The sequence below is a fragment of the Nyctibius grandis genome, chromosome Z (assembly GCF_013368605.1).
Source record: "Nyctibius grandis isolate bNycGra1 chromosome Z, bNycGra1.pri, whole genome shotgun sequence".
NCBI lineage: Eukaryota > Metazoa > Chordata > Aves > Nyctibiiformes > Nyctibiidae > Nyctibius > Nyctibius grandis.
In genome coordinates this window covers 52,789,976-52,816,360 of record NC_090695.1, presented here as the reverse complement: position 1 = coordinate 52,816,360, position 26,385 = coordinate 52,789,976, and the positions used below count along the sequence as shown (strand labels likewise).

Genomic DNA, 26,385 nt, shown 5'->3' with positions numbered 1-26,385 from the left:
GAACCTCAGTTCCATGGGCTTCAAAGCATCCCCTCTTTCACCAAACTGGGATGAGCAAAGACTTGCCTATGTTTGAGTGGATACCAGGTGCAATCATATACGCATGTTTCATCACAGGAAGAGGAATACTGAAGAACAGCATGTGCTGCACCACTTAATATGGAGCTATTCTGCCCTTCTCTACCACATGATAGCTCTTAAGTTAGAGAAGTTTTGCTACTTCAGTAACAGAGAAGAGGGAGAGTACACTCAGAAAAGCCACGATTTTTACATCAATTTCTGCACTGCCCTGGAAACTTAAGCAGTACCATTTTAGTATGTTTCTTATGCATGTTTCTTAAAAGGTCTGCAAACATTTCAGTGTATTAACAGTGCAAAAATTCCTGCCTTCCAGATATTTTGTAATTATGCAGTTAATATTATAAAAGACACAAGATTCTTTATTGCCTAATTGAAAATATTTCACACACACACACTTAACTGACCTTGGAGGGATTGAATTGCATCCCTAAATATGAAGAGCCTCTGAATCCACAGCGATTCAAGTTTGATCCTGGAAAAGACAAAAAAATAAAGACTCAACTAACTTGCTTTACTGAAACACTCATTATAAATCATAATTCTCTAGTCAATATCAAGACCTGTTAGTGAAACACTTTTCACAGTATTACTAGAGTTTGCATGTGTCTTTCAGTATGTTCCCAACCTCAGTTTGTTATCACGCTGATTAATTAAAAAAACAAAACAAAGAAAACCACAAGCAAACTTGATCCTGCTGTAGTGACAAAGCAATAGGTTTTTTTGATTTGGTGGAAATATAGTGTTCATATCAGCACAGAATCATCTTCCATGCTCACACACACACACACGAAAAAAAAAAAGATTGCTCCCCTGGAAAAGGGCTCAGAGTGAACAGATTTTTTTCCTCTCTGGATTCCTGCCTGGTAATACTGTCTGTTCCCAAGCAGAATTGTTTTAATATACTTTGCAACATGTACAAGGACAAACAAACTGTTTGCAGTTTTAAGCTAGCATCGATCTAACTCAATCTTGTCAGAGTGAAATAGTTAAAATGATGTGACAGGCAAATTTTCAACTGGAGCCATTTTTCTCTCCCCCAAAACACAGGTACAAGACCACTGTAGCTATCAAACATTTCTGTTAGTGATTCAGTATAATTTGTTTTAAATGCGTCACAGTACCTGAGCATGCAGCATACAGAAGTGTGCACCACACACTGTCTAGAGCCAAGTACAGGTTTGCAAGGCTCAAATCTGCTTCTGCATGGCAAAAACTCAACTACTTTTCTCTTCAGCCTCTGAAATTAACAGCCTAATGAGTGCTGTAGTTCAACAGCACTTGGGTGTTCTTAAATTCTCTCCTTCCTCCCCCCCCCCCCAGCTCTTCACCCTTTAATTTAAAAATCCTCAGGGAGATTAGGGAAAACTGCACAAGACTAACCAAACAAGAATAGTTATAAAGCTGAAAGTCCTAAAAAACATCACTGTGCAATGTGGTCTACCAGTTCTGGTGTCATTTATCAGAACATCAGCTTCTAATTTTAAATACATTCTGCATGCGTGCAATATTTAAACTAGAAGATTTTATCAGTCTAAGTACTTCAATGTAGTTGAAGTATGCAAGTTTCTCTACCAGACAAGTCTTTGGATCTAATTTACATGGAATGAACTATTATTTAACAGAAGAAAAACCCACCTGCAATTCTCCACTTCCTTCAACCACCTTTCAATCAGAAGTACTTTTTAATGATTCTACAGGTGTAATGAAGGTGATTTCAGCCAGCACTAAAAACTGGTATGCTATAGTCATACCACAAAGAGAAAGCATAAAGATTATCCGTATTTGTAGACCAAAAAATGCGTAACTATTATATCTTGTTATAATCTAAATCTTCTCAGCAGAGAACATTTGTCTGTTAGCTTCTGGAGTCAAAGCCTTGCGCTACATGTTGCAACAGGTTCCAGAAAGCACAATAAATATTAGTCTTAAAGGCTAATGTAAAGTCCTGAGGGACATTGCCCAAAAAGCACCACAATTTGAAAAATGACACAATGTAAATGAATCAGTAAGAGGAGAAGTAGAATTCCTGCTTCTTAAATATCAGATTTCCTAAGTGACATTGTGGAAAAATCACCATTCACTTGGTCCACTTTCAGTAAAAATGAATCTGTCTCTTAAGTGCTTAAGTAAACTACAAAATTAACTTTGAAATGGCACTAATGTGGAAACTCTTCATCCAGAAAACAGTTGCTAGCCTACTGGCACACAGCTGTTCTGGCCTGCTGCAAATGAAAATGTGCTACAATTAGGACCGCTCTGCAGTCAAACAGAACTCAGTTGGCAGTTGCTAGATGGAAGGATTCATCCAAGAAAGACTGATCCTCATCGTCAGCCTTTTAGACTGTAGCTTATAATTCACTATCAATGCAGAAATGGCAGTGTGAAACCCAAGTACAGTGTGCTGTTAGTGGGTCACTTGACCGGCTTCTGACTTGACAGCTACTATGAAAAAGATTAAAAATAAAGTACATGAATGAAAATAGGATCTATTATTCCCTTTAGATGTTCAATTTTCATGTAGTATTTTAAAATTTTTCTTGTACTACTAAACTGCTACCAACTAAAAACCAGCACTGGTAATTTTAAAATGCTGGATCTTTTAACTGTATTGCTATCATTGATTTTAAAATCTATTTTGACTCTTTATGTCAGTGACTTCCGATCTCCCATCCTAGACTTTACACACTGGCTTCTAGGAGAGACAGAACAGCATGGCTCTTCAATGCCCTTACTACTGCATATTCTTTAAAGGGAATTTTATACCCTCTTCCAAACAAAAAATCTTTGTCACTAATGTGCATGCAATAGATGCTTCCTAGACCTTCAGCATTACAAGTGATTCGCTAAATTGCTAGTTACAATTCTTGAATTAAAAAATAGAATGCTGAGCTGATAAAGGAAGTGTTAAAACAGGAAGTGAAAACAGCTATTTCTAACCAGATGACTCTGGCACATTGACGCCATGTCTCAAACTTCTTTTTAGCTTCCTGTGAATGCAGACGTTCAAAACCAAATGGGAATCAAAGGGAACTCAGGGAAAACTCACCGTCTTTCAGTTTATGCACATCACTTCACCTTCTGTGAAGCTGGTTTTACTATTTTATTGCAGAGTACGTGTACTTCTTATCTTATGTACTAGCTTAGTAGCACTAATCAAACTCTTGCCTACTTTCCTCAAGCACAAACAGCCTGTCAGAATCAGAAACAGAATCAGAAATTAAACAGACCGTAATTAAAAGGATATGATCGTAGTTTATGTCCCTTGCAAAAAATCGCTGGAATGACCGGTTCAGCTCCAGCAGGTCCCCTGAAGCACCAAGTACAACTGCACTTATGAAACAGTACCAAACGGTACCACCTAGTGTTCACTTTCAGAGTGACGCATATTTAACCACTTACTGAAAGAGCTTAAGACAGAGCAAAAAGTAATAAATAAATAGTCGTTTCATCAACGACTACTGCAAGCTGAACAAAACTCACCTGGAAAAACTTTTCACATTTGACAACAGAGCTCAAGAAAACTGACCCCTTTCCCAAACTAAAAGACTCCAGGCTTAAATCAAGACCCAAGACTTTCCCATAAAGAAAACACCCATGTATGCACAGGCCAGAAAATCCTTCAGACATGTAACAGAGCTCCAAGTGATGACCACAGACGGCTTATGCTGGGAGCTCTTTTGTTACAGATGGGACATTTTTGTTACTTGTCTTTTATGCTTTGTCTTGCATGGGAAGATTGGTAACTTTTACCACTGCTTCTTCCCATTTAGGCTACCTATGCATTCCTCTGGTTCCAAGGCTTTTCTCATTTTGCTAAGTACAGAAGCAAGCTTATATACATCATTAACATCTTAATATAAAAAAAACAATCATAGCTTTAACATAGGCTGACACGGTCAGTACATCCAGACAAAAGTAAGCATAAGCAGTTCTTACTGCACTAGGGCTAAAAAATAATTATTCTTACGAATCAAAGCACTAGAATATGTCATAAAATGCAAAGTTGCGTTCTCTAACATGGAAGTCCATTATACATCCAGATAAATCCTTCAAGTGCAGCCATTAAAGAAGGTTATGTTGGAGGAAAAGTCGTATTTCTGCTCAAGAAACTCATGATCAGAAAGCTCACATGTAACAATGATCTCAAAAACAGTCAATGGCATTTTATCAATTTTTTTCAGTACTGGCAAGCAAGTAAAGAAGCATATTACAAATCTAAACTTAGACTTTGACAGAAGTTTTAGGTCCCTGATGCAGTATAACGGTTTGCAGCCTGCTATGCATGGGTCCGGCGTGTTCAGAGCCACAAATGAAACACGTCTCGGTTGCCTTCTGGCACCATTTCTTCATACAGCAAAGCCGGTGAAGCATCCAGCTGTCAAAAAGGACAATCTTCCCCCTCCCTTACTGGGCTGGCACTAGCACTCGCAGCCAACACAGATCACCAATGCAACACAAGGCTAACCTTCTGTTAGATAAATAAATGCATGCTTTTCTGCCACTTCAACAAGCTAAACCAGCTCGTAAGCAGGGTCAAACAAGTGCTAGTGTTGCTGTGGGGGAGGATGGCAGAAGAATAGGTCCAAGGAGTGTGCCTCCACTGCCTGCCTGTAATTAGATTGCTTTAGTACAGAGCTCTGGATTCACTCTCTTTCAGAAGTGCTGAACTGTTTTTAAATGTGACCTGCAAGAAACTGGGATACAACTTTCCCACATTGCTAAGAGTTGCACTTCAAGACACTTAAAATAACTTTGCAATTCTGTCTAGGAGCTGCTTTAAGAGAGGAAAACCAGTAAAGCTCTGACATGATAAGAATCTTAAGAACAAGCAGTTGAAACAGGGTATTTTGTCAACCTTTTTCCAATTTCACTAATGCTTTAAAAACTATGTCTTAGTCTAAATAGGTATAATTTCTGATGAGGCTTGCAAAAGAGCACCACCCGCCTCAAAATGAAAAAAGAAAAAAGATTTCAACTTCTTTTTAAAAGGAAACACAGCGAGGTGTTTCTGCAGTGAACACACAAACAAAACAAGAACATGTATTAGCCATGCACCTAAGCAGAGCATTTACTAAAGGTGAAGGAAAACTAACAATGGCCAAAATCTACGGAATATAAAGCCAAACTATTTTGCAAGAGTCACAGAAGACAGGGGCCATTCAAACAAGCAGAAGACAGCAATGAGACGAAGCATTCAGCTAAGGACGGTAGGTTTCTGTGTGAGGGTCAGCTTGTGTGTGTAACATGCCACTCCCTCCTAATTAGAATTGGTATTGAGTCAGTCTCTAAAACACTTGAGCTGAAATTATGGTACCTAAAGGACTTTATTTGTTTGAATCACAGTTACAATAAACTCACAGAAGAATCCAGTCCATCCTGACAGACCTTAATCTTTAGCTTCCTTTAGTGCATTTCAATTAGGTGCAGAGTATATATTTGCTTTCTTACTCAGCTAGATAAAGATCTCACCACTTTGTATTCATGAGCTTTAGTTTCACATAAAAATTTCAAAGGCAACAAACCTCTAAACTGAAGCTTTCATTAGCCATCAGATGTATCACATAGCAGTAAATACAAACGTGTTACCTAAACCTATCACAGTATATTGTGAGATTCTATCTAAGAAGTATTCTAAACCATCAAATTCTCAATTTTCTACCAGGTTCTGTAACGCCCTGCTGTGGTGGGTGGACCCCAACCAGCAGCTGAGCATCCACGCAGCCAGCCACTCACTTTCCCCTTCTCATGGGAGGGCGAGAAAACAGAGAGAAGGGGAGAAGACTCACGGATTGAGACAGAGACAGTTCGACAGGCAAAGCAAAAGCTGCGGGCACAAGCAAAGCAAAGGAAGAATTCATTCACTACTTCCCATCGACCAGGCAGGTGTTTAGCCACTCCCGAGAAAGCAGGGCCTCAGCACGTGTTAGGGTTACTCAGGAAGACAAATGCCAGAACCACAAACATCACCCCCCTTCTCCTCCCTTTCCCAAGCTTTTACTGCTGAACATGGTGTCAGATGGTACGGAGTATCCCTCGGGTTAGTCCAGGGTCAGCTGTCCTGGCTGTGTCCCCTGGCTGTACCTGCTGGGGGAGAAGGGGTGCAGAGGGGGAAAAAGAGACAGCCTTGGTGCTGCGCAGGCACTGCTCAGCAATAGCTAAAACACTGGTGTGCTACCAACATTGTTTTAGTCATAAACCCAAAACACAGCAGCATACGGGCTACCATGGAAAAAATGAATTCTATCCCAGCCAGTACACCTGCTATAATAGTTACTGACAAAAATAAACAGATATTAAGTTTGCAGAGCATCAACTGTTCTGTCTCCCATCCATTGGAAAAATGACTGTAAGGCAGCAGTAGTTCTCAAAATAATTTGAATTTGCCACCTTGGAAATGGCAAATCTGCTTTAAATAAAAATAAACCAAAATGTTATGGATATGGAAGCCTTGGAGGGACAAATGTGAACAGCAGAGAAACTTATTTTTCTGATAAGAATTACAGGAATTATCTTTTTGCTCATTTTAGGAATTCAACCAGTGATGCGATCAAAAACAAAGAACCAAGATTCTGTAAAAATGTATTCCAATTTAAAATGTAAGTTTTAAATAGGTTTTCAGTCTCAGAGCCAAAAGTAATGAAGACTTACATCAAGTACAATACAGTTACTTCAGGCAAGATTATTGGAATTCATCATTCCAGGAAATACGTAATAAAGAGGGACTTTCACGTCAAAGAAGCTGCAATAGAATGTTTCTTTAAAAGCAAAGTAAAGATTTTTTTTTTTTAACCTGGAAAGATTCTGATGCACCAAGCTAGCCACCATTCTCTTTAACTAGAGATGCACAAACATTTTGAAACCAAAAAGCTTCATGGCTGCAGCCTGCCAGAGTTTGGCTACTTCCTCAAACAGGCCAAAAGAGGAGTCAGAGCTCCACTGCTGGGAGATTGCCAATTCACAAATATTGCACACGCCCAGGATTAAAAAACAGAAAGTCAATACATTTTATTGCAAGTGGACATTACAGGAGGGTATACATTCCCTTCTGAACATTTACTCATCCAGTATCCAACTTGTTGCTGTTGGTATCATTTATATTTTGCATTAGATGACGTAAAAATGGAATAAAAATAATTCTGAAGTTTTAGGGGTTAAGTGACCAGATAGAGTAGTGTTACTACCAAAAGCAAGAGAGCTAAAGCAGAAGAGAGTTCTTACAACGTGATACAAAAATACAGGATTGGAGGGAAGTTTGTTCTGGTAAAAAGGAGAGATTTATTACAGCACAGAATACACTGCCAAAAGCATCCTCTGCAAAACTACTGTCCTGTAATCTTATGATGGGATGATAGCTAGAAAAAGAAGGAGTACATCTCAGCTGTGCCCTGGACTGTGAGCCTCCACATCTGCGTGCTGAGATTTACACTGCCCTCCCTAGGAGGCTCTTGACAATGGGACTATTCCAAACATCGGCTAGGTAGAAAAAAACCTTACTGGGAGTTACTGCATGCTACCAAAGGCAAACAAACGAAAAATGCCTGTTCTAATATATCTTCTTGTAAACTTCACTGTTCTTTCAGAATACACTCCCGAAGACTGGGATAAAGATCAGAAAGGGAGCAACTCCTAAAAACAAAGCATGTACACCCTGGACAATTTTTTTTTAACGCTAAGGGACAGGAACCTTCTCATGATTAAAAACATTGTGGGAATAATTACGTGATCCAAACCCCTAATTTTCTATAATCAGTCCTGGAATACAACACAAGAAAAGACAAGTCTATTAGAGCTAATGCCTGCGGTGGATCTGATGGTTTGTAAGTCGCCAGAATAAGAAAAGGGATCTTTTTATCACTATAAAAAATCAAGCATCAACAACCTTGACTTTCATATGCTTACTTCATAAAACTGCTTTTATTTCATAAAACTGCTTTTAGGGAAGAGACCTAATTTGTAGTATATAATTAGACTAGATATTGTAAGGAAACGCACAATTTTCATTTTACAACTATGCAATATACAAAGTACATGTTCATGATTTTACAGATGGGCACCTGGAATTACCTTTTCTCTAGAGACCAGCCTGGAGCTATCCCCACACCACCACTTAACATGCCAGCACCTCCTGTCATAAAACAGCAGTGCCTCGCCCACACCTCCCTCCCTTCCACCCCCTCTACTGCTATTAGCCATTCACCTGCGCTGCCACATCAAGAATTGCCAATCCCACCTAGCCGACAGAAGCAGCAGCTCCCTGACTTCTGTCAAGTCACCAGGAAAGGGACGCTTTCTGTGTGCTCCCTCCCCTGCTTGGACCTGCTGGGCACCTCCCAGTCTGAGGACAGTTGGGATGCAGCAACAGCATTACTCCTCCTAAAACTTCAGGTAAATTTAACCTTCACAGATCTAAGGAACAGATTCTTCATTTTAAAGCAGGAACTGTGTTTATCGCTTTTGCTTCTTAGCCTTACACCTCCCGGTTTCCAAAAGCTGTTCCAAATAACCACACCTGTGTCCAGAGCTCCTGGCATAGCCACAATTAGTGGAAACCAATGTAATCACTATTACACTTGTAATACTTATGTAACATATGCATTTCTTTTAGAATCAGGTGAAACATTCCTTTGAGATGTTCCTGCTTAAAGATGCAACTTCATTACTATTCTATACTGTCATCAACTTAATTTCATAGCTTCACCTCATATACATAAAAAAGCCAAACTAATTGCTTTTTCTAGCTTTACTACTTTAGAGGGATCTATTTCTAGGATTTGCTCGACATTGCTATCTCAGATTATCAGGACAGCACTTCAGGAAGGTCAACCTTGTATTTTATAAAACCCAAGAGCCATCCACTGTACCCCAGGTGAAAAGCAAAAGTCAAGATGTTAATATAAATAAAAAAACTAAAAACTCACTCACTGTCTTCTGTGGGAAGGACCTGAAGGGAATAAATCCATTCTATTATATCATCTTTGTTCACCACATCTAAGGAATCCAACATATCCAGACCAGAGAGAGCGAAAAATGCAATTGTCAACCTAAAAGAAAAAGATAAGACTTACACTTCCCACCATAAATATCATGGGGAAATTAACAAACGGTTGCAGAAACAAAAATATCTATGAATTCTCAGCCTTTGACAGTGCTGCAACATATAGTGCCTAGCTCAGAAAGCATGAAATGTATCTACTGCGCAAAAGTATGGTTTTTGTACTGTAAACATTTCTCTGTCTCAACAGGGCTTTTCATATAAGCAACCCCTCCTTTTATATAATAATGATATGCCAATTCAGACATCAACCTAAGGGTCTGCTTACCTGAAAAAAACACTGCGAAGTAAGCTAAGTTACTAAAATATGGAGCACTAGCTCTCTGTGATGAATTCTTACATGAACAATCCTCTAAATATGCAGGAAGTGCAAGGCAACCCTGAACAGCAGTAACCTGCCTCTCATTGCGTTCCAAACCCAATTTCAGATGCTTAGAAGCTAGGTGTCAAACAGCAAGGCTTCCTTTGTAACCAACCAATGTATAAACAGGGACACAGGATGAATTACCACCTAGAGGTACTTAGTTCTTGTCCTTTGGTATAAAGGAGCCTAGATGACTAACTTAATTAAACATCTAAAATTAAGCATGTCAAATCCAAGTATCCAATACAGGAGTACAGTAGCCAGCATGCTGAATGTCTGTCTTGCCCACATCTCGTTTCCTTCCATAAACGTGTGCTACCATACCTGTTAACCAATACCTTCTTTGAAGGTTTTGTTTTTACCCCAAACCATTGCAGCCACCTAGCTTACAGCACGGCCCCTCAAACAGCTACATTACTTGCTCTGACAGAGCACCAAAGCAATAACACTGGGTTAGGAACTTGAGATAGCTTGCTATGAGAGAAAATGTTCATGTGATGGTACCTCAGAAGTTCTGACTCAGATTAAAATTAGCTAGGTGTATATTTTGCCACCTACACTTGCATCTGCCTGTCCTTCTTCTAGAAATTCTTGCTCTCCTCTCACCAGATAAGATGGTGGATTGTGAAACAGCTGCTACACAGCCAGAAACTAGTTTAGCATGCTAAGAAAAAACAAAAGTTAATGCCAGCTTTCCTTAGGAGACTAAGTTATAATTTGCAGTTACCTCACAAGCTGATGAGCCACCTTGGCTATCAGTAGTAGGCACCTCTGAAGATGAGGAGACAGAAGCCTCTACAGCCACTGAGTTTCTGCATGTAGTTCTGCACCAGAACCACAAACAGTAAGACCAAAGAAAAAATGGTGATGTGAGTCAGCCCAAAACACACCTCCAAGAGAATTCTTCTAATTAAAAAACAGCAGCCAAATGATGATGCAGCAGACACTGATCTCAATAAAATGGCACAACCTCAAAGAATGACGTTCCTACCAATGGGCTGACTGGCTGCTATAGTCATCATGTGGCCATTCACAAGCAGAATTTAAGTCAACAACTTCTGCTTCAAAACTGTTATCACCTAGGATTACAATTACAGAGCACAAGCAGTGGCCACAACTCAGTTGAATAAAGGTGACTTGTTGAGCTGAGGTTATTTGATTTTACCCTGTCTTTTACTTTGACCCTCAGCTTTTGCATTGCTTTTCATACCACTCTTACAAACAAGAGGGTTTAATCTATAATCTGCTTGGATATTGAACGTGAACATTCCCTGTTCAAAAAATCCCTCCTTGCAACTCCAGGGTCCTTGCAAAAAAAAAACCTAACTAACCAAAGCCAAACACTGAACAGGTGCAGCACCATTACTGCAAGTATTCATGGCAGAAAGTATAAACTTACCCTGTAATCACTGCATTCTAAAATATGCCTCTTTACTGTTATTATTACAAATAAAGTTTTTGAGTACAGAAAGCCAAAAAAAGTATGTTGCACACAAAAGTATTTCTACATGGAACAAGAATACCTTTTAAGCCATTTGATGACTAAAAAACTGTCCTTCAAAGGACAAAATTAACACTTCAAGGCTTGTACCAGCTTTTGATCAGATCTGTGTAACCCAAAATCTGACTCTGGATAATAGCCCACTATTTCAAGCTAAACCACTACTTTTACAAAAAAACAAGGAGTTTACTGTTCAGCTACAGTAACTTATTGCTTTGAAACCTTGCACATATTTTGCGATTTTCACAAACACTAAGTTGGACAATCTTTTACTGAAACTACTTAAAGTCATTATCACACTACGTTACCCAGCTAAGCTACTTCCAGCGAGGCACAAACAACACGCCAACTCCAGCACTAGAAATTGCTGCAGACGAGGTCCAAAATCACAAGGCTGTACATACAAGACAGAGAATAAATCTCATCTGTACTTCAAAATACATATATCAGACAAATGAATGTAAAATGTAAAAATAGTTAAGTTTCAGTTTATTTATTTAGAGCTGATTCTCTGTGTTAATAGTACCAGCAAGACTAAGGAACAGCCCATACAGTGTGTTGGAATTCACATATGATGGGCAAGCACATACGGCACCACTGGACATAGACAGGTCCTGAAAAAGCCATCTAAATACTGCATCCTTACTCCATACGCTATCCTGCCTCACAGAAAATTAACAGACACATGTCCTCAGACTAACAAAGACAACTCTTAGCAGTACCTTCGTTGACACACAGCATGAAGTGTAAAAACGTTATATACAGCAACTTCCACCGAGGGCAGGCCTTTCTGAGACAACCCCTAAGTTTGGCATCACTTTCTCTGTATCTTTACTTCAGGCCTTCTACCACTTTAGTTACTGCATGTGTGTCAATTTAAGAAGTCAAGCATCAAAGCTTGACGGCTGAAACTTATGTTAATTGACCTGCCAAAAACTTAGAAAACAGGTATAATTTGTGTTAAGTTCCCCTCCAAGACAAGCAAGTAAAGACATTTCTGATGACAGATTCAGAGCTCTTTGTCTTCTGGCATGGACAAAGACTAAAATTTCTCAACACAATTCAGGAAGCATCTGAAGTGACCAATTTGAGAAAGTGAGTGTGCTATAAAGAGCACCATGAAGCACCACAATCCGAAAGACATGGGAGAGACCAGGAGAGTTGCATTCTCCTGCAAAACCTCACTGTACAGACTGATCATGTACAAATCACTATCAACCAGACTACTTAAAAACTACTGATGCTGATGCTGCATGTAATAGCTACAGAGAAAAATAATTATGAAGGCTCTGAGCCAGGAACTTGAGTAAAGAACATGAAAACAAATTTCTTTATCGTTGTACCTACTCCCTTAGTGTTTGACAAACTACAGCTTAAGTTAGAATGGATCAGCACTGTGTGGAAAACTTCATCCTCTACCACCCTGCCTGGTGACAATAAATGCGGTTGTTTCTGCTGCAGTGCAGTGAACCAAAAACAACTCACTGACAAATGGGTTTTTTTTACAAGTCTCTCTTTACTTTAGTTGAGTTTCCCATATAATTCACCACGGAACCACACAAACGCAGGAACAAGGGAGGCAAGAATAAAAGGGTAAGAGCACTTCTTTCTGCAGCAGTACCCACTCAGGAGGCTTGCTGAACTCAGTGACCTTGAATTTGTCAAAAGATGCAAACTTAGTACCCTCAAGGTCAAACTGGGGAAGACACATTTATGGTTCAATGCCCCACTTAGAATTTGTTAACAGACGTGTATGTACATCTGCAGAACACTGATCTAAAAATCAGTATAAGAGACCTGCAAAATCTCTGGCTGAGTAAAAACTTCATGATTTCAAAAAATGCACGAATTTAGATGACCGCGATTTTTATTCTAATTGAAGGCTTAGATTGTGCTCATTAGCCAAAAATGAAGGCATCCTGAAACAGTTTCAAACTGACAGTTCCAATTTTCAGAAAACAGTGTTTATTCAGTGTTGCACAGCCATTATGGACAATACGCTGGACGCTGATTATTTAATGTATTGTGCCTACTATGACCACCCATTAAATTTAAGCTCAGACAGCTCACTGATTTCTTAAGAGTTCTCAAAACAATTAGCATTATTATTAACATTATTCAGTAAGATTAGGGAAGACCCCATGTAAACTAGGGCCTCTGTTTCAGCACAGCGGCAAACTGCAACAGCTTGGCAATGTACATCACAGAACAGAAAAGTCTAGGTTGCCAAGGGCCTTTGGAGATCACTGGTGCCACCTTCTGCGGAAAGCGGGGCCTTAGATGAGATGGCCCAGGACCCTGACAAGCCAAGTCTTCAAGGGAGACTCCACACTTCACTGGGCAACCTATTTGTAGTTAACTGCTGTAATGGTAAAGAACATTTTTCCTACATTCAGAAAATTTTCCCTGAAGCAGCTCATTCCCATAGCCTCCTGCCCCGTCACCCTGCTCCCTTGTGAAGGGAGCACCTCCATCTTTCTCTGCAACTAGTTTCTCAGAAATGGAAGACTGTGATCTGATCCTCCCTCCTCTAGGCTGAACAAACCCCATTTCTTTAGCCTTTCTGCATAATGTCAGTGTGGCCAAGGTTAGCCCTTTGCATTATGATTCTAATACACCCACATGTTATTGTAACTTGAATCACAGAATCACAGAGAGGCTGGGGTTGGAAGGAACCTCTGGAGATCATCCAGTCCAACCCCCTGCCAAAGCAGGTTCCCTTAGAGCATGTTGCACAGGGTCGTGTCCAGGTGGGTTTTGAATATCTCCAGAGAAGGAGACTCCACAACCTCCTTGGGCAGCCTGTTCCAGTGCTCTGCCACCCTCAAAGTAAAGAAGTTCCTCCTCATATTCAGATGGAATTTCCCATGTTTCAGCTTGTGCCCATTGCCCCTTCTCCTGGCACTGGGCACCACTGAGAAGAGTCTGGCCCCATCCTCTTGACACCTCCCCTTAAGGTATTTGTAAGCATTTATAGACCCCCTCTCTGTCTTCTCTTCTCCAAGCTGAACAGACCCAGCTCTCTCAGCCTCTCCTTGTAGGAGAGATGCTCCAGTCCGCTAATCATCTTCATAGCCCTCCACTGGACTCTCTCCAGTAGCTGCTGGTTTTTCTTGAACTTGAGGGCCCAGAACTGGGCACAGTACTCTAGATGTGGCCTCACTAGGGCAGTGTAGAGGGGGAGGATAACCTCACTCGACCTGCTGGCCACACTCTTCCTAATGCACCCCAGGATACCATTGGCCTTCCTGGCCACAAGGGCACATTGTTGGCTCATGGTGAACTTGTCCCCTGGAACTCCCAGGTCCTTCTCTGCAGAGCTGCTTTCCAGCAGGTCATTCCCCAGCCTGTACTGGTGCATGGGGTTATTCCTTCCTAGGTGCAGGACCCTGCACTTTAATGCCTAGAAAGAATTAAGAGTATGGCATGCCTAGACTTCCTCTTGCTTTAATTGAAAAGAACTGACAAAGTACGCTGAAACATGGTCTAATTCTTAACAAATAAATGATGTACACCTCTGAAAACAAAATTTCTAACTTTCCTTTTGAATATAGTTATGTGTTATTCCACACACAGTTTGGCACTACCCATACTAGTCCTTACATGTTTTTGCCAAGCGCTTGTGATCTAAACTGCAATAAACCTTGATTTAGCAGGAAAACTTGATCAAAGCCATTAAGCATTCTTCACAGCATGACTTGCAGGAGATTACAAAGTGAAAAGCATCTGATAATTTTATTGGTTGAGTAAGAGACTGAACTCTCAACCCTCTACCTGTCTCCAGGTTTTTATCAGGTGCAGCTTGACAATCAAGTTATTGATCCTCTTGTGCCTCAGATGCAACGGCCTGCCTTACATGAAGTCTTTGAGAATCTGAAATAAACGCATACCGAAGCATTAAAGGGACAAGTGTCCCTCTAATTCAAAGTGAGGAACATACTTCACTAGTACTTTAGCTCTTATACTAGCCAATGAAGATTTAAATTGTTACTGTTATATAAACAAGAGTCTCCTGCTTGCTGACCTCGAGCGACAAAAGGCCTAAATCGTTTATTTTGAAATCGGCTTCCAGGGTGGATTAAAAGAGTGAAGCACAGGACTGAAAAGAGATTAAAAGGATCAACAAGTCTTCCCTCGCGGACATCGGGGACTTTAAGCGAGCATAGAGACTAGATCCCTACACCAACTCGTGTTTTTTGGAGCCGTCTGCTGGCGGGCACCCTGACAGGGAGCGGTTTCCCTCCGGCCTCCGCGGCGGCCGGTGCCGCGCCCTGCGCACCGCCGCTGGAGGCAGCTCTCCAGGAGGCACTCCCCGTCAACGCGACCGCCCGGCGGAGAGGGAAGAGCCACCGCCTCTCCGAGACGGGCAGGGGGGCGCCGGGCGAAAGGCAACGGGGTCACTCCCGCCTTCCCACCGCGCGGCTCCAGGGCAACTCGGGCGGGCCAAGGCCCCGGCCGCCAGCCCGGGGACGGCGGGGCCCGCAGGCCCCCGAAGGCCGGCACGGCGGAGACCGCCGCCCGGGCGCGGCGCCGAGCCGAGCTCGGCTCGGTCAGGCGGCCGGCCCGCCCGCGGCAGGAGGAGACCGGCCCGCTACCTGCTAGTCTCCAGGGACGAGTAGCGTTCGGGCAGGATCTGGAGGCAGCGCTGGAAGAAGCGCACATGCCGCTCCCGCAGGAAGTCCAGCCGCTCCGCCTCCCCGGAGCACGGCGCCGCTGCCGCCATCTTGCCGCCGCCCGCGCCCGGCGCGCACAGACTGCGTCACGCTCTGCGGCGGGCGCCACCGCCAGCGTGGCCCCGCCCCGGCGGCAGCTAGCGGCGGGGTCCCGGGGGAGCGAGGGGAGGTGGTGCGGTCGGTGTCTGCGCCCCGTTCGCTGCGGGAGGTGGCAGCCTGCCGGAGACGCGCTGTGAACGCCGACGGAAACGCGTGCCGTCACGCAAACCCTGCTAGTCTTGACAGATGACGTTTCAAATCCGACGCTCACGAAATACAAAGCTAATACACGTCATTGTGTCAAGCACATTTTGTGACCGCTTCTGAGGACTGCTGGCCGCTTCACAGGTCAGGAAGTCGTCATCCTGCAGGTGCTCATCTATAAGCCTTGTCTCCAGGCTGGGACAGCTCTAAAAACAGCGCAGAGCAGCATAAGGAGCTCATACATCACCGTGTTTTTGCCATACTACGCGTCCATCGTTTTCCTCCCTGCCTATGAGGGATGCAGAAAAGCTTTTCTGAAGCTGTGGGTGCCATCTCTTTCGTGTGTTCCTCCCAGCCCTTGGTAGGTCTGTACAACCTGGACCGGTCTCTGGTTACATGAATCTCGACCTCAGTGTGAAACAAACAAAAAAACCCTGGTCTTTTTCACCGATCGAAGAATGAGTTACATACACTCATTAGGTCTTCATCATATGAATAGGTGCAGAGTAAAGAAAGCACCGCTGGCTATCGAGAGAGAGACCTCCCTCCACACTATCGCAGGAAATGGCAGAAACATGAAATCAGTAAGAGGCGCAACAACTGCTTGCTGTCATTAATTTTAATGATTTAAAAAGGTTAAACTCTAAAGCCAGACAACGTTCCCAAAACTCTCCTGGAAGCCAGCCTACTTAACTAATGGTAGAAAACCATTTAAAAAAATATATTAAAAAAGCCACCACCATCCATAGTGCAGCTCATTTGTATGAGTTTTAAGCTTTACCCAGAATAAACATTGCCAGGAGATAAATAAATTCTCTTGCCTTTTTTTTTTTTTTAAACACAAGAACAACGATGCCTGCTGCATTTCTGTCTCCTGATAACAAGCATGACTTACTATTTAAATTCTTTTTTCTTTATCAAACATTTAGATAAGTAAAAATAATTGCTTTTTAGATCAGTGAGGAAAAAGGTGGCTTAAACAACCAAGCTTCACACACTTAGATTAAAACAAAAAAATGGTAGGTTACCTTCTCTTAACTTCTTTAGCTTGTTTTTGTAGAATCCTTAGCTCCAGTTTATGCAGATCCTGAAACATATAACAAATACAAAAGCAAACTCGTCTTTGGAAGTAACAAATTGTATGAAAATATGTATGCAGCCTTTTCACAGTTAATTCTTTTTTGTCTTGAAATTATTTTGTCATAGTACAGAATAAGGTTACACTAGGTAGCTACTTGCTATAGCTTGTCCTGCACGAACAAATTAGTTAGTTCTGAAAAAAAACGGATTGTAGTAGTTTAATCTGTATATAAAAATGAACTCTAGTGTGAATGCTGACAATAATATTGGTTCTCCAGTAATCAGATTTACATTGACATGGGATCTAACTTGACCTTACAGCTACTGAAACCTGCTGCATCTTCAAACATCTCTTTATTTCAGATCTGCATGCAACAATCAGGTCTTCTGAGGTTTTCTACAGCATGGACAGCAACGCAGCCCAAGCTGTTTTTCCCAAACATTTTCACATTGAAGTAAATAAAAACACTTATATATGTAGAAAGAAATATGGGCTTGAATAATCCTGTAGAACTTTAAGATATTGAAGAAAAGGAACATTTTTGTCTAAAGTTTCATACTGTTTTCTTGTAACATGCTGTTGTTCATAGTGAATCAAAAACAGATTTAAATGAATGAAACTTGGATTTTAGAAAGTGTTTCACAGATTATATTGTAGGAGGAAGTAGGCAAATTTAAAACATGCATAAATGGAGATGTAATTACGCACACGCTCTTGAAACTTAGTAATTTCTTCTGCAGCAATTCTCTTCCTTTCCTCCTTTTCAGCTTCCTCTCCTCCTTTTCAAGCTGTTCAAGTTCCTCCTTTTCTTTCTTCTGCAAGGTATACCTTTCCAACAGTAACTTCATGTGGCATTGGCGCTGGCATTTTTTTTGTTGCTTTTTCTCCTTCTCTTCTTCTAGTTTTAGTTGTGATGTTTGTTCCATTGCAAATGTGATTGCTTTCTGTTTCTTCCATGCTTCAATTGCTGCTTGTTGTCTTTTTCTTTCTTCTTCTGCTTTTTGCTTCTGAGCTTCTTCACGCTGTAGCCATTCTTCCTTGAGCATTTTTTTCTGACTTCTCTTTCTCCTTCAAGTTGCCTTCTTTTTCTTGCTGCTGCTTTTCTTTCCAATTCTTAATTGACCGCAAGAGAAGAGCAGAAAAAAACCCAAAGTTTTTCATGAAAATTTTACACATTCCCATTGATTTGGTCTGATGAAAACATATGCTCCAAGGATACAAACTGCAGATAGGAATTAAAAGTCTACTAAAGACAAAACTTAAGGCAAAGAAGCACCTATGTCTGCTTTCTCACATTTTTTTTTTCTATTTTATGGATCACACAGGCAGGTTTAATATGTGCCTGCTAAAATTATTTAAGTTACGGCATTCATATTAACTTTGGGTAGTTATGGATGTTGGTGTAACATGCTTTTTTAAATGCAAACATATTTCAGGTCGTAATTTTTTTCTTCAAATTAACAATTCCACCTACTATTTTATAATTCGGTTTTTATTATGTCTGTGTATCTTCTATTACCCAGATGGATAGTCTTGAAGGAATCATAATTCGTTATGTCAGTATGGCATAGGTATATGGCCTATATGGTGGGACAGACATTCTTACGGATAGATGTAACAAGACAGAGAGGATCACTTACCGTCTGGGACTGGTATCTAACTTGCTGGACCACTGCCATCAAAAGCATTTGTAATACACTTTGACAATACACAGCCCACGTCAGTGTGTTGTTAGGTCTACGCTTAACTCGTTAATTCTTTAAGACAAATATTTTTGGCAAGCTGAGGATGCTAACGTCTTCAGTTATATACCATCAACCTTAACAGAAATGTACCTAGCACTACCACCAGAGAGGCAAACACAAATATAAGAAATGCATACATTTTAAAAATAAGTACTTTTTCTTAAAGCTACAAAAGCCATCGAGAGGTTATTTTACCTCTTCCTTTCGTGTAAAATTAGAAATTCTTGATACCATTTGTCATGCTGTACAATATCTTTTGTTCTTCCACAGAGATACTCAAGGGCTTCATCCACGTAAGACAGCCTTCCTTTGTGTTTTGTCCATACTTTCAGAAAATTTTGATGATCATAATCATCCCAGCCTCCTTGTCACCCTCCTGTTCGCTGAAGAAATCTTTCAAACTCTACTGCTTCTTCAGGTAGATTATCTTCCAGTGTTTTATCAAGTGAGTCCCTGGCTGATGGTAATCTGAAAACTTTTCCTGTTGTTGAGCTGCCTAATGCCCACAGTTCTACTTTTCTCTCAAAGACACTGAGCTCATTAATAGCAGTTTTTTCCTCCTTCAAAAGCTGTTCGTATCTGAAAAGAGAACACTGAAATGTAAGAAAAAAAAAGAAATCCAGTATTCATTGTTCATTCACTGAAAATGAATTTTGGAATTGTTCAATGCCACACACAAGCTATTCTTCAAAGATTAAGAACTGAAGTGGTAACACAGATGACAGCATGGTTGTAATGATCCCATCATAAAGCACTACACAATCAGAATTAAGTTACCCTTTTAGTGAAAGCACACATTTATGGCACTCAAACAACTCACTCAGTCCCCTCCTGACACCAGTAGAGAGAAAGGGAAAAAAAACCCCACCCACTTAAAAAACCATAACAACAGCAACAACAAAGACCCCACAATCTAATTTCTTCTGCAGCCTTTGTCAGAAAAGCCTTTTCATAGGCAAATGATTGTTACATTGGATCACTGCAATAGCTATATAAACAGTCTCTCTAAAAGGCAAGATTCTAACGTGGATAGCGAGTTTTGATTTCGTATGACAGGAATCACTACCAAAAGAGTAAATCAAAGGAACAGTTTACTTGATTAATGCAAAGTTTTCACTGTGTCTTACCAAAGCACTTTTTCTTGTAGCTGAAGCATGTATAAACATACATTTGCCTCTGTTCCTCTTTAAAAGCATTGTCTGCATTTTCAACTTCTTCCATCATTTCCTTGAGCTTGTCAACAACTACAAAGGAAAAGAAGAAAAGAGCATATCACTGAAGAAGTCTACAGTATTTACCAGTAGTTCAGCGCTATCCAGAAATGTAGGCACTTGCAGAGACCTCTGGGACACTTCTATTTCATGTGCAAAAAAGCATGCATTTCCATCTCAAGCAGCCTTAAAAGACAGACTCTCCATTTACTGAAAAGGTGTGGTTTCACAGAGATTTAGCTAAATGGATGCAAGTCCCAGTATAAATGTTTATTTTCAGTAAACAAGTCTCATTCTGAGTAACCTTCAACTGATTCACAGAATAAGACAGCCTTATCCTAAAGAGTTTCTACTTTTGTTTTCTATAACAATGCAGTTAGTGACTTGAGAAGCATACTCAAATCTTTGTTTATACCAGGCGTAGTGATCCTATTTAACCTACAGGTCACTACTTTTACAAAGCTGACAAAGAAACATCAAAGTAAGACTTTGTCCTGTACTGTCAGCACGCTGTAGTCCTGATATGGAGAAAGACGGTAAGACAGCTTTCCAGCGAGGATCTATTTTGCAATGGTAGGAAAAAGTTTTAAAATCTGTTTTAAACCAGCACATCATCTCTACAGACACATGTTGAACACATAGTTTAACTAACCTGGCTTTAAAAAATAATAAACTAAATTAGTACAGTTATATCATCTAAAACTCTTAGATCAGCTTTCATGCCTTGTTAGTTCTTGGTACCTTTGCTGACAGCTTAAGAAGATAATACATTTTTTATAGAATAGACCCTGAATAAATGAAATGAGATGCATTTTATCTAGCATCAGAAAGCCCTCAGCTAGTGGGAGGGCTTCAATCTGAGCTCCACATGAGATAGTAGAGTATCACAGGAGAATGTTTTTTTTTCAGTGCCTATTTCCCAAACATTTCAAAACATCCAAACTGAATGAGTTGTTTCAGCATTTTCCGCAGAATATTCCAACTTACACGTAAAGCCATGTGGGCAGCTGGAAATGAGTCCCTGTAGACCCTACTCAGTGACCTCTTACCACATGAAAGGGAGCTATATCTGAACAGCATGAGAATACTAACTTTATTTTACATAAGGCAAAGAGTTACATATAGAAAATACCTAGCTTTCAACAGCCTGAAGAAACAAACACAACCCACTTCTAAGACAAAGTAAGTTTCTCTGTTTCCACACAGAACTGCATGATCTTTCACCATTTCTTACACTTCTGCATTCTTCCCTTCCCAGATTCCTGGAAAAACAGACAGACTGGAGAAGGAATATCTCAAGTCTGCAGGAGAATCATCGGCCCAACTATGCAAGAAACCTGTCTATAGAGGAAAATGTTTTTAAATCTGTCATCACCCCTTACATTCTGGTGTAGGCTTCACATCTTTTAATTGTCGCTGAAGTCTCTTCACATTATTTTGTATTTTTGATAGCTGCTGCAGGATTTTAGCTTCTGTTAAACAAAATAAGGTGCTGATAATTTTAACAGTTTCTTTGTGCATTAAATTCAATACAAGATCAAGAGCAATGAAGTGTTGCCAGTCTCCTAATGAAGTGGGGATTTCATCTAAGCAGGGGCACAAATTCTGTTTGATCATAAGAAACTGCCATACTACTAAGCATTTTAACATGACTGTAACTGCATGTAACTGATTGCACGGGCCATGTACCTCCCCACACAGCATCAACAGATTTTAAAACTAGTAGCTCCTATTTCTAAAGGGGTCAACAGGATAGTCATACCTAGATTAAATCAGGTTGGTGGGGTTTTTTTCCCAACCTTTTATCAGGTAACTGGAGTTTGGAGAATACTGCCTATGCAGATGACACCTCCTTTAGAATTTTGAGGGAGACTCTGACCTAGGCCTCAAAACAGTCAGCAATAAAGAAAAAACAAACTTGGAAAATGTATGTGAATGTACTACTTCAACAAGATTTACTTATTTGGTGTGTTAACTGAAGTAGAATCAATGTTTTCGTGTACTCCAAGCATGCATGCACTTACTTGCTTTGTTACCACATGGCTCCTCGTGAGTCCATAAATACAATAATGATGATGAAGTAGGATGAACTTCTGGATACATCTAAGGTACTACGGAGTCTGGGGACTGTATCTTCTATCCTAAAAGATTTGGTTTAAGGAAGGGATAACAGAGTCCAAGACCAAAACGTAATAAAATGTAGCTAAGACATAACCCTACTAAGTTCCTGCTGAGACCACAGGAAGTGTAAAAGCACATGGATGATGCTGGAAGACCTGAATGTAGCAAATGGGAAGTTTGGGGGTTCTAGTACACACCCTAAAAGATCATACTCTAACACTCCTTCACATCTCACATGTAGTCCCTTACACCTCTCACCACTGTCCTCTTATCATCTCATAATCATATCTCTATCCATGCTTCCATGCTCCCTTCTTACACTTGGAAAATTTTCTGAACTTTTTAGCTTAGTCATTCCTCAGAAATATTTACATTTCTTAAGGATTGCAAGATGTAACAGATATGATGTTTCCTTAATTAAAAGACGCACATTAAAACACATACAAATTTCTAAGGTAAATGTATTTTTAGCTGTCTCTATGTGTCCTTTCCCTTCTTCAACTTATTTTGTTTTGATCTGGTATATCAGAAAGTATAGCATGATTTATTTGATTACTTTTGAAAGAATCTAGGTACCGTGACCAGGGAGTCACTTTTTTTCCTGAAGTAGTGGAACAGATATTGTAGGACAGACTGTGTACCATCTCACAGAACTATTTAGACTATGAATATTCATTATCCAAGAATTTGAAAAATGCAAACACAGAACAGTTTAAAAGTATATTTAAAGGCAGGAATTGGTGTGTGAAAAACGTTGCCTTAAGTATATATTTATTGTATACACACACAAAATTGATTCCAAGTTTCTAAAACAGTAACTTTCCACAAAATTTTTTGTGGGTCATATCTGCCACATTCAAGATTAAAAGAAAACACTTAACACAGACAGCCCAAAATGTTTATGCTTCTGAATTTTGCAAGTGAATTGTGGAAGTCGTCTTTATAAGCAGTACACATAGTGAAATACCACACTTGTATCAGCATCTACCTTCCACCTGAACTGATCTCTTTGTACTACTGTTAAACAAACAACGTAGACTAAAAAAAAAAAAAGCAAACAGAAAACCCAAATAAAACACCACTTACTTTCAGTTTTCCTGCTGACAGTCATGCTACGTTCCAGTTCCTCTAGCATGCTGTATTCTACCCTGAAATCACTCTTCCTAGTGTAAAGATGTCCATTTTTGTCCTTTTCTGCATTTGCAAGCCTGGAAAAACAGGTTGCCACACTAAGACATGAATACTTAGCAATGCCCCAAGATTTTCCAAGGTTAGTATCCAGCTGAGGCTTCGTCAACAGATCTGTCTTAGATTTTATACAAATCACTGGTTTGTTCCTACAGCTGTTTTCAAGGAAAATCTTTCTGCAGCTACATGGCCTACACACTAAAGTAACGTAAGAACATGAACAAGAGAAAGAAGTTAACAAGGAAATTACCTCGCTGACAGGCAGTGGTTCACACACTGAAATGGCCTGAAATTTTACATGTGTGCTCACTATCGGGGAGCCTTAGGAGTTTTCATTGGAAAGCGGACGGACAGAGAGAGGCTGTATTCATGCAGTTGCACACACAGATGGAGCCCCAGCACAGACAAAATAAGTACATTCCCTCAGCCTGAACACCAGTAATAGTACTGCTGCAACTGAAGATTCAAATTCAAGTTCATTTAGCATTTAAATAACTAAGATATTAAAGCTGCTACCTTACTTACTGACCATGCTTTATCTATAGTACAGAGCGCTGCAGGTGACTTTTGCTTTCTTACTAAGGTCTGAAGCTTTAGAGTACATCTCAGAGTGGGATGTGCTTTGCCTTCCTACAACCAGGCAGTATACTGGTGTTTGACCTACAGAACAGCAGATTCAAAAGGACTGCAGATACTGCAGTCTGAGTACATCTGTGAAGTCTGGTACCACCAGGTTAGAGATCAGAACAGCAGGAAACTGGTGCCACACAGTAGAGACATCTGGTAGGATTCCCAATGCTAAGCAACACTACTGACAGCCCAAGAAACCCTGTCTCAGTAGCAGCTGTGTTCTTCAGCAGACAGTTCCTGCTATATGGTTCAAACCCCTATACTGTGCAGTTTATGGTTCACAGTTTAAATGCTTTCTGTCCACTGGAATTCACAGACCAGACTCAAGTACCAAATCTCCCCACACAGTGCACTAGAAGCCTTCAGAGCACCACAACTACAGAAGGACAATGTGCTGTAGTTAAATGGCATGCCTTGTTTGAAGCTGCTTGGGAACATCTACATTACCCAGCAGTCAACTTTTGAGCCATAACCCAGGATCCAGAATAACCAAGGAGCAGCTGATTCAGTCAGACAGTATGAAACACTGCTGTGAGACTTAAGTGTCACTGTTCATTCAGGATTCACAACTACAAACCTCTCCTGGAGCCGGATGGCTACGTCAGCTCTTCCTCATAAAGCTCATCCACGCAAGAAGAAACCTCCTTGTTCTTTCAGCTGTCAGTGTAGTTGTTACAGCACTTACTCAAGATGTGAGGAAACAGATTTAAATCACTTCTGTGCCTGAGCTGTCTTGAATCCCCATTTTCCAAAGCAGTGGCCTAGATATTCTAGAGAAAGTGCTTTCAGACTTCTCTGAGGAAGCTCGTGTAATGCTGCCGTAATTCCCCTTTTGTTGGTATGTCTTAAGGGCTTTAGGTCCTTAGAAGGCTAGGCACAGCTGAGTAGGAAAACTGAGAACTCAGTTATGCCACAGGCACTTTCTTTTGTGCATCTAGTGCAGCAATAGCTTACTAAAGATGACTGACCAAATCCAAATGCTAATTAGAACACCAGGGCATTTTGGAGCTCAAGTCTATCCTCAACTACTGTAACAACCACAACAATCTGCTTGAGCTTCTGAAAAGGAAATCTTAGCCTCAGGGTTTCATTGCTGTAAATTCTTACCTTGAACCTTGAGTTATGTCACCTCCAGAACAGCATGAAAATATACTTATGATGAAGTGTGTAACTTGCTGGGTTTTTAGATTTTCTGCAGTTCTTATGAATTCAACTTTCTTAGCTTGTTCAGCTTTCATCTTCCAGTTCTGAAACTGTCGACCAGCACCTGCAGTACTGGCACAGCTGTCATTCTGTACATAACAAAATAAATTATTATTAAAAAACAGTATTTATTTTTTAAATGCTTAAGCAGACACCACCACAGTGCAGAGTAACAGCATTACTTCAGTTTCATACGGTCGCAATTCAAATAATTTTAAGTCACACAGGTATAAAACTGGAGTGATGAGTGATGGCAAGCTGATGACTGTATACAAATATGCATTATTCAACAGAAAAATGGAAAGACAGCAACATCAGCTTGTTTTAACAGAGGCTGCTCATCACACTGCAATACTAAATCAAGGCAACTGCCCTGCCTCTCAGGGCACTCAGTCTGGCGAGTCAGAGTACCTACCTACCTGGCTACAAGCACGTAATCTACACTAGGCAGACTACCCTCATTTCATCTGGTTCACGAAAAGCACCAGCTTACCTTCTGAAATCTGCTTAATATCCCTTGCCAATTGCCAACCCTTATTCATAGCAACCCTGAACACCCTTAACACAGCCACTGCCAGGAATGCAGGCTATGAAGCAGCCCCTTTCGAGGCCAGCCCGGCAAACTCGCATTCGTTTCTCACGTTTATCCCTACACCTCGTACGAGGCTGGAACCCCTCCGCGGCCGCCTCCTGGCGAGCCCGCCGAGAGGGGCTCCCCCCGGCCGGCGGGGGATGCAGCGGCCCCGCGCCGCGGCCTTTACCTGCTGCGGCCCGGCAGCCGCCACAGCCACCGCCACGGCCAACGCAGCCATTTTGGCGGTGGCCCCCGCTGCCACCCCGCCCCGGCGCTGAGGGGCGGCCCGTACCGCGCCGCGCCCCGCGTCTAGGCGGTGTAAGCCTCCCTAAATCCTGGGGTTTCAACAGGAGGAAGGCGGGTTTTGGGTGCAGAGGGCATGGCCCGTGTTGTCAGGGCCAAACGGTGCCTGCGTGAGACCTGCCGCTGTCTGTGAGGGGCAAGGCGCCATGCGGGGTGCCTGCAGCCGCGAAAGCCCTACGGGCTGCGCTGGAGGCGGTGGGCGCTTGGAGAGGACAGCGGCCTCAGGAGGCCCAGGCTCTTCTGCGATGCTGTTTTAGTCCGCTGAGGTGGTTTGAAGATCTGGGGCCACAGGCTGGGGGTTCACAAGGTGGTGTCCCGTCAGTGATGTGCTGCAGGCCCGGCGGACAGCGCTGGCCTGGCCTGTGGGCTATGAGGAACGCTGTGTGTGGAGGAATCCTGTGTGTGGAGGTCCCTC

The 26,385-nt window shown here is 41.4% G+C and overlaps 2 protein-coding genes across 2 annotated transcripts in view; both read right to left on the bottom strand.

The window, feature by feature from the left end:
• Window positions 1-15,730, bottom strand: part of PGGT1B (protein geranylgeranyltransferase type I subunit beta) — a 46,939-nt gene extending 31,209 nt beyond the window's left edge. The window contains 3 exon segments of the mRNA XM_068423920.1: window positions 486-553; window positions 9,004-9,122; window positions 15,594-15,730. Of these exon segments, the coding sequence (XP_068280021.1) occupies window positions 486-553; window positions 9,004-9,122; window positions 15,594-15,721 (315 nt within the window). The 5' untranslated portion in view covers window positions 15,722-15,730.
• A 100-nt stretch (window positions 15,731-15,830) lies between these two features.
• Window positions 15,831-25,905, bottom strand: CCDC112 (coiled-coil domain containing 112). The gene is given in 11 exon segments (XM_068423459.1): window positions 15,831-16,120; window positions 16,943-17,001; window positions 17,704-17,771; window positions 17,774-18,044; window positions 18,046-18,121; window positions 18,936-19,319; window positions 19,909-19,984; window positions 21,334-21,423; window positions 23,159-23,280; window positions 25,067-25,182; window positions 25,855-25,905. Coding segments are annotated over 11 exon segments (1,344 nt in total). The 3' UTR covers window positions 15,831-16,089.
• Window positions 25,906-26,385: the final 480 nt, after the last annotated feature.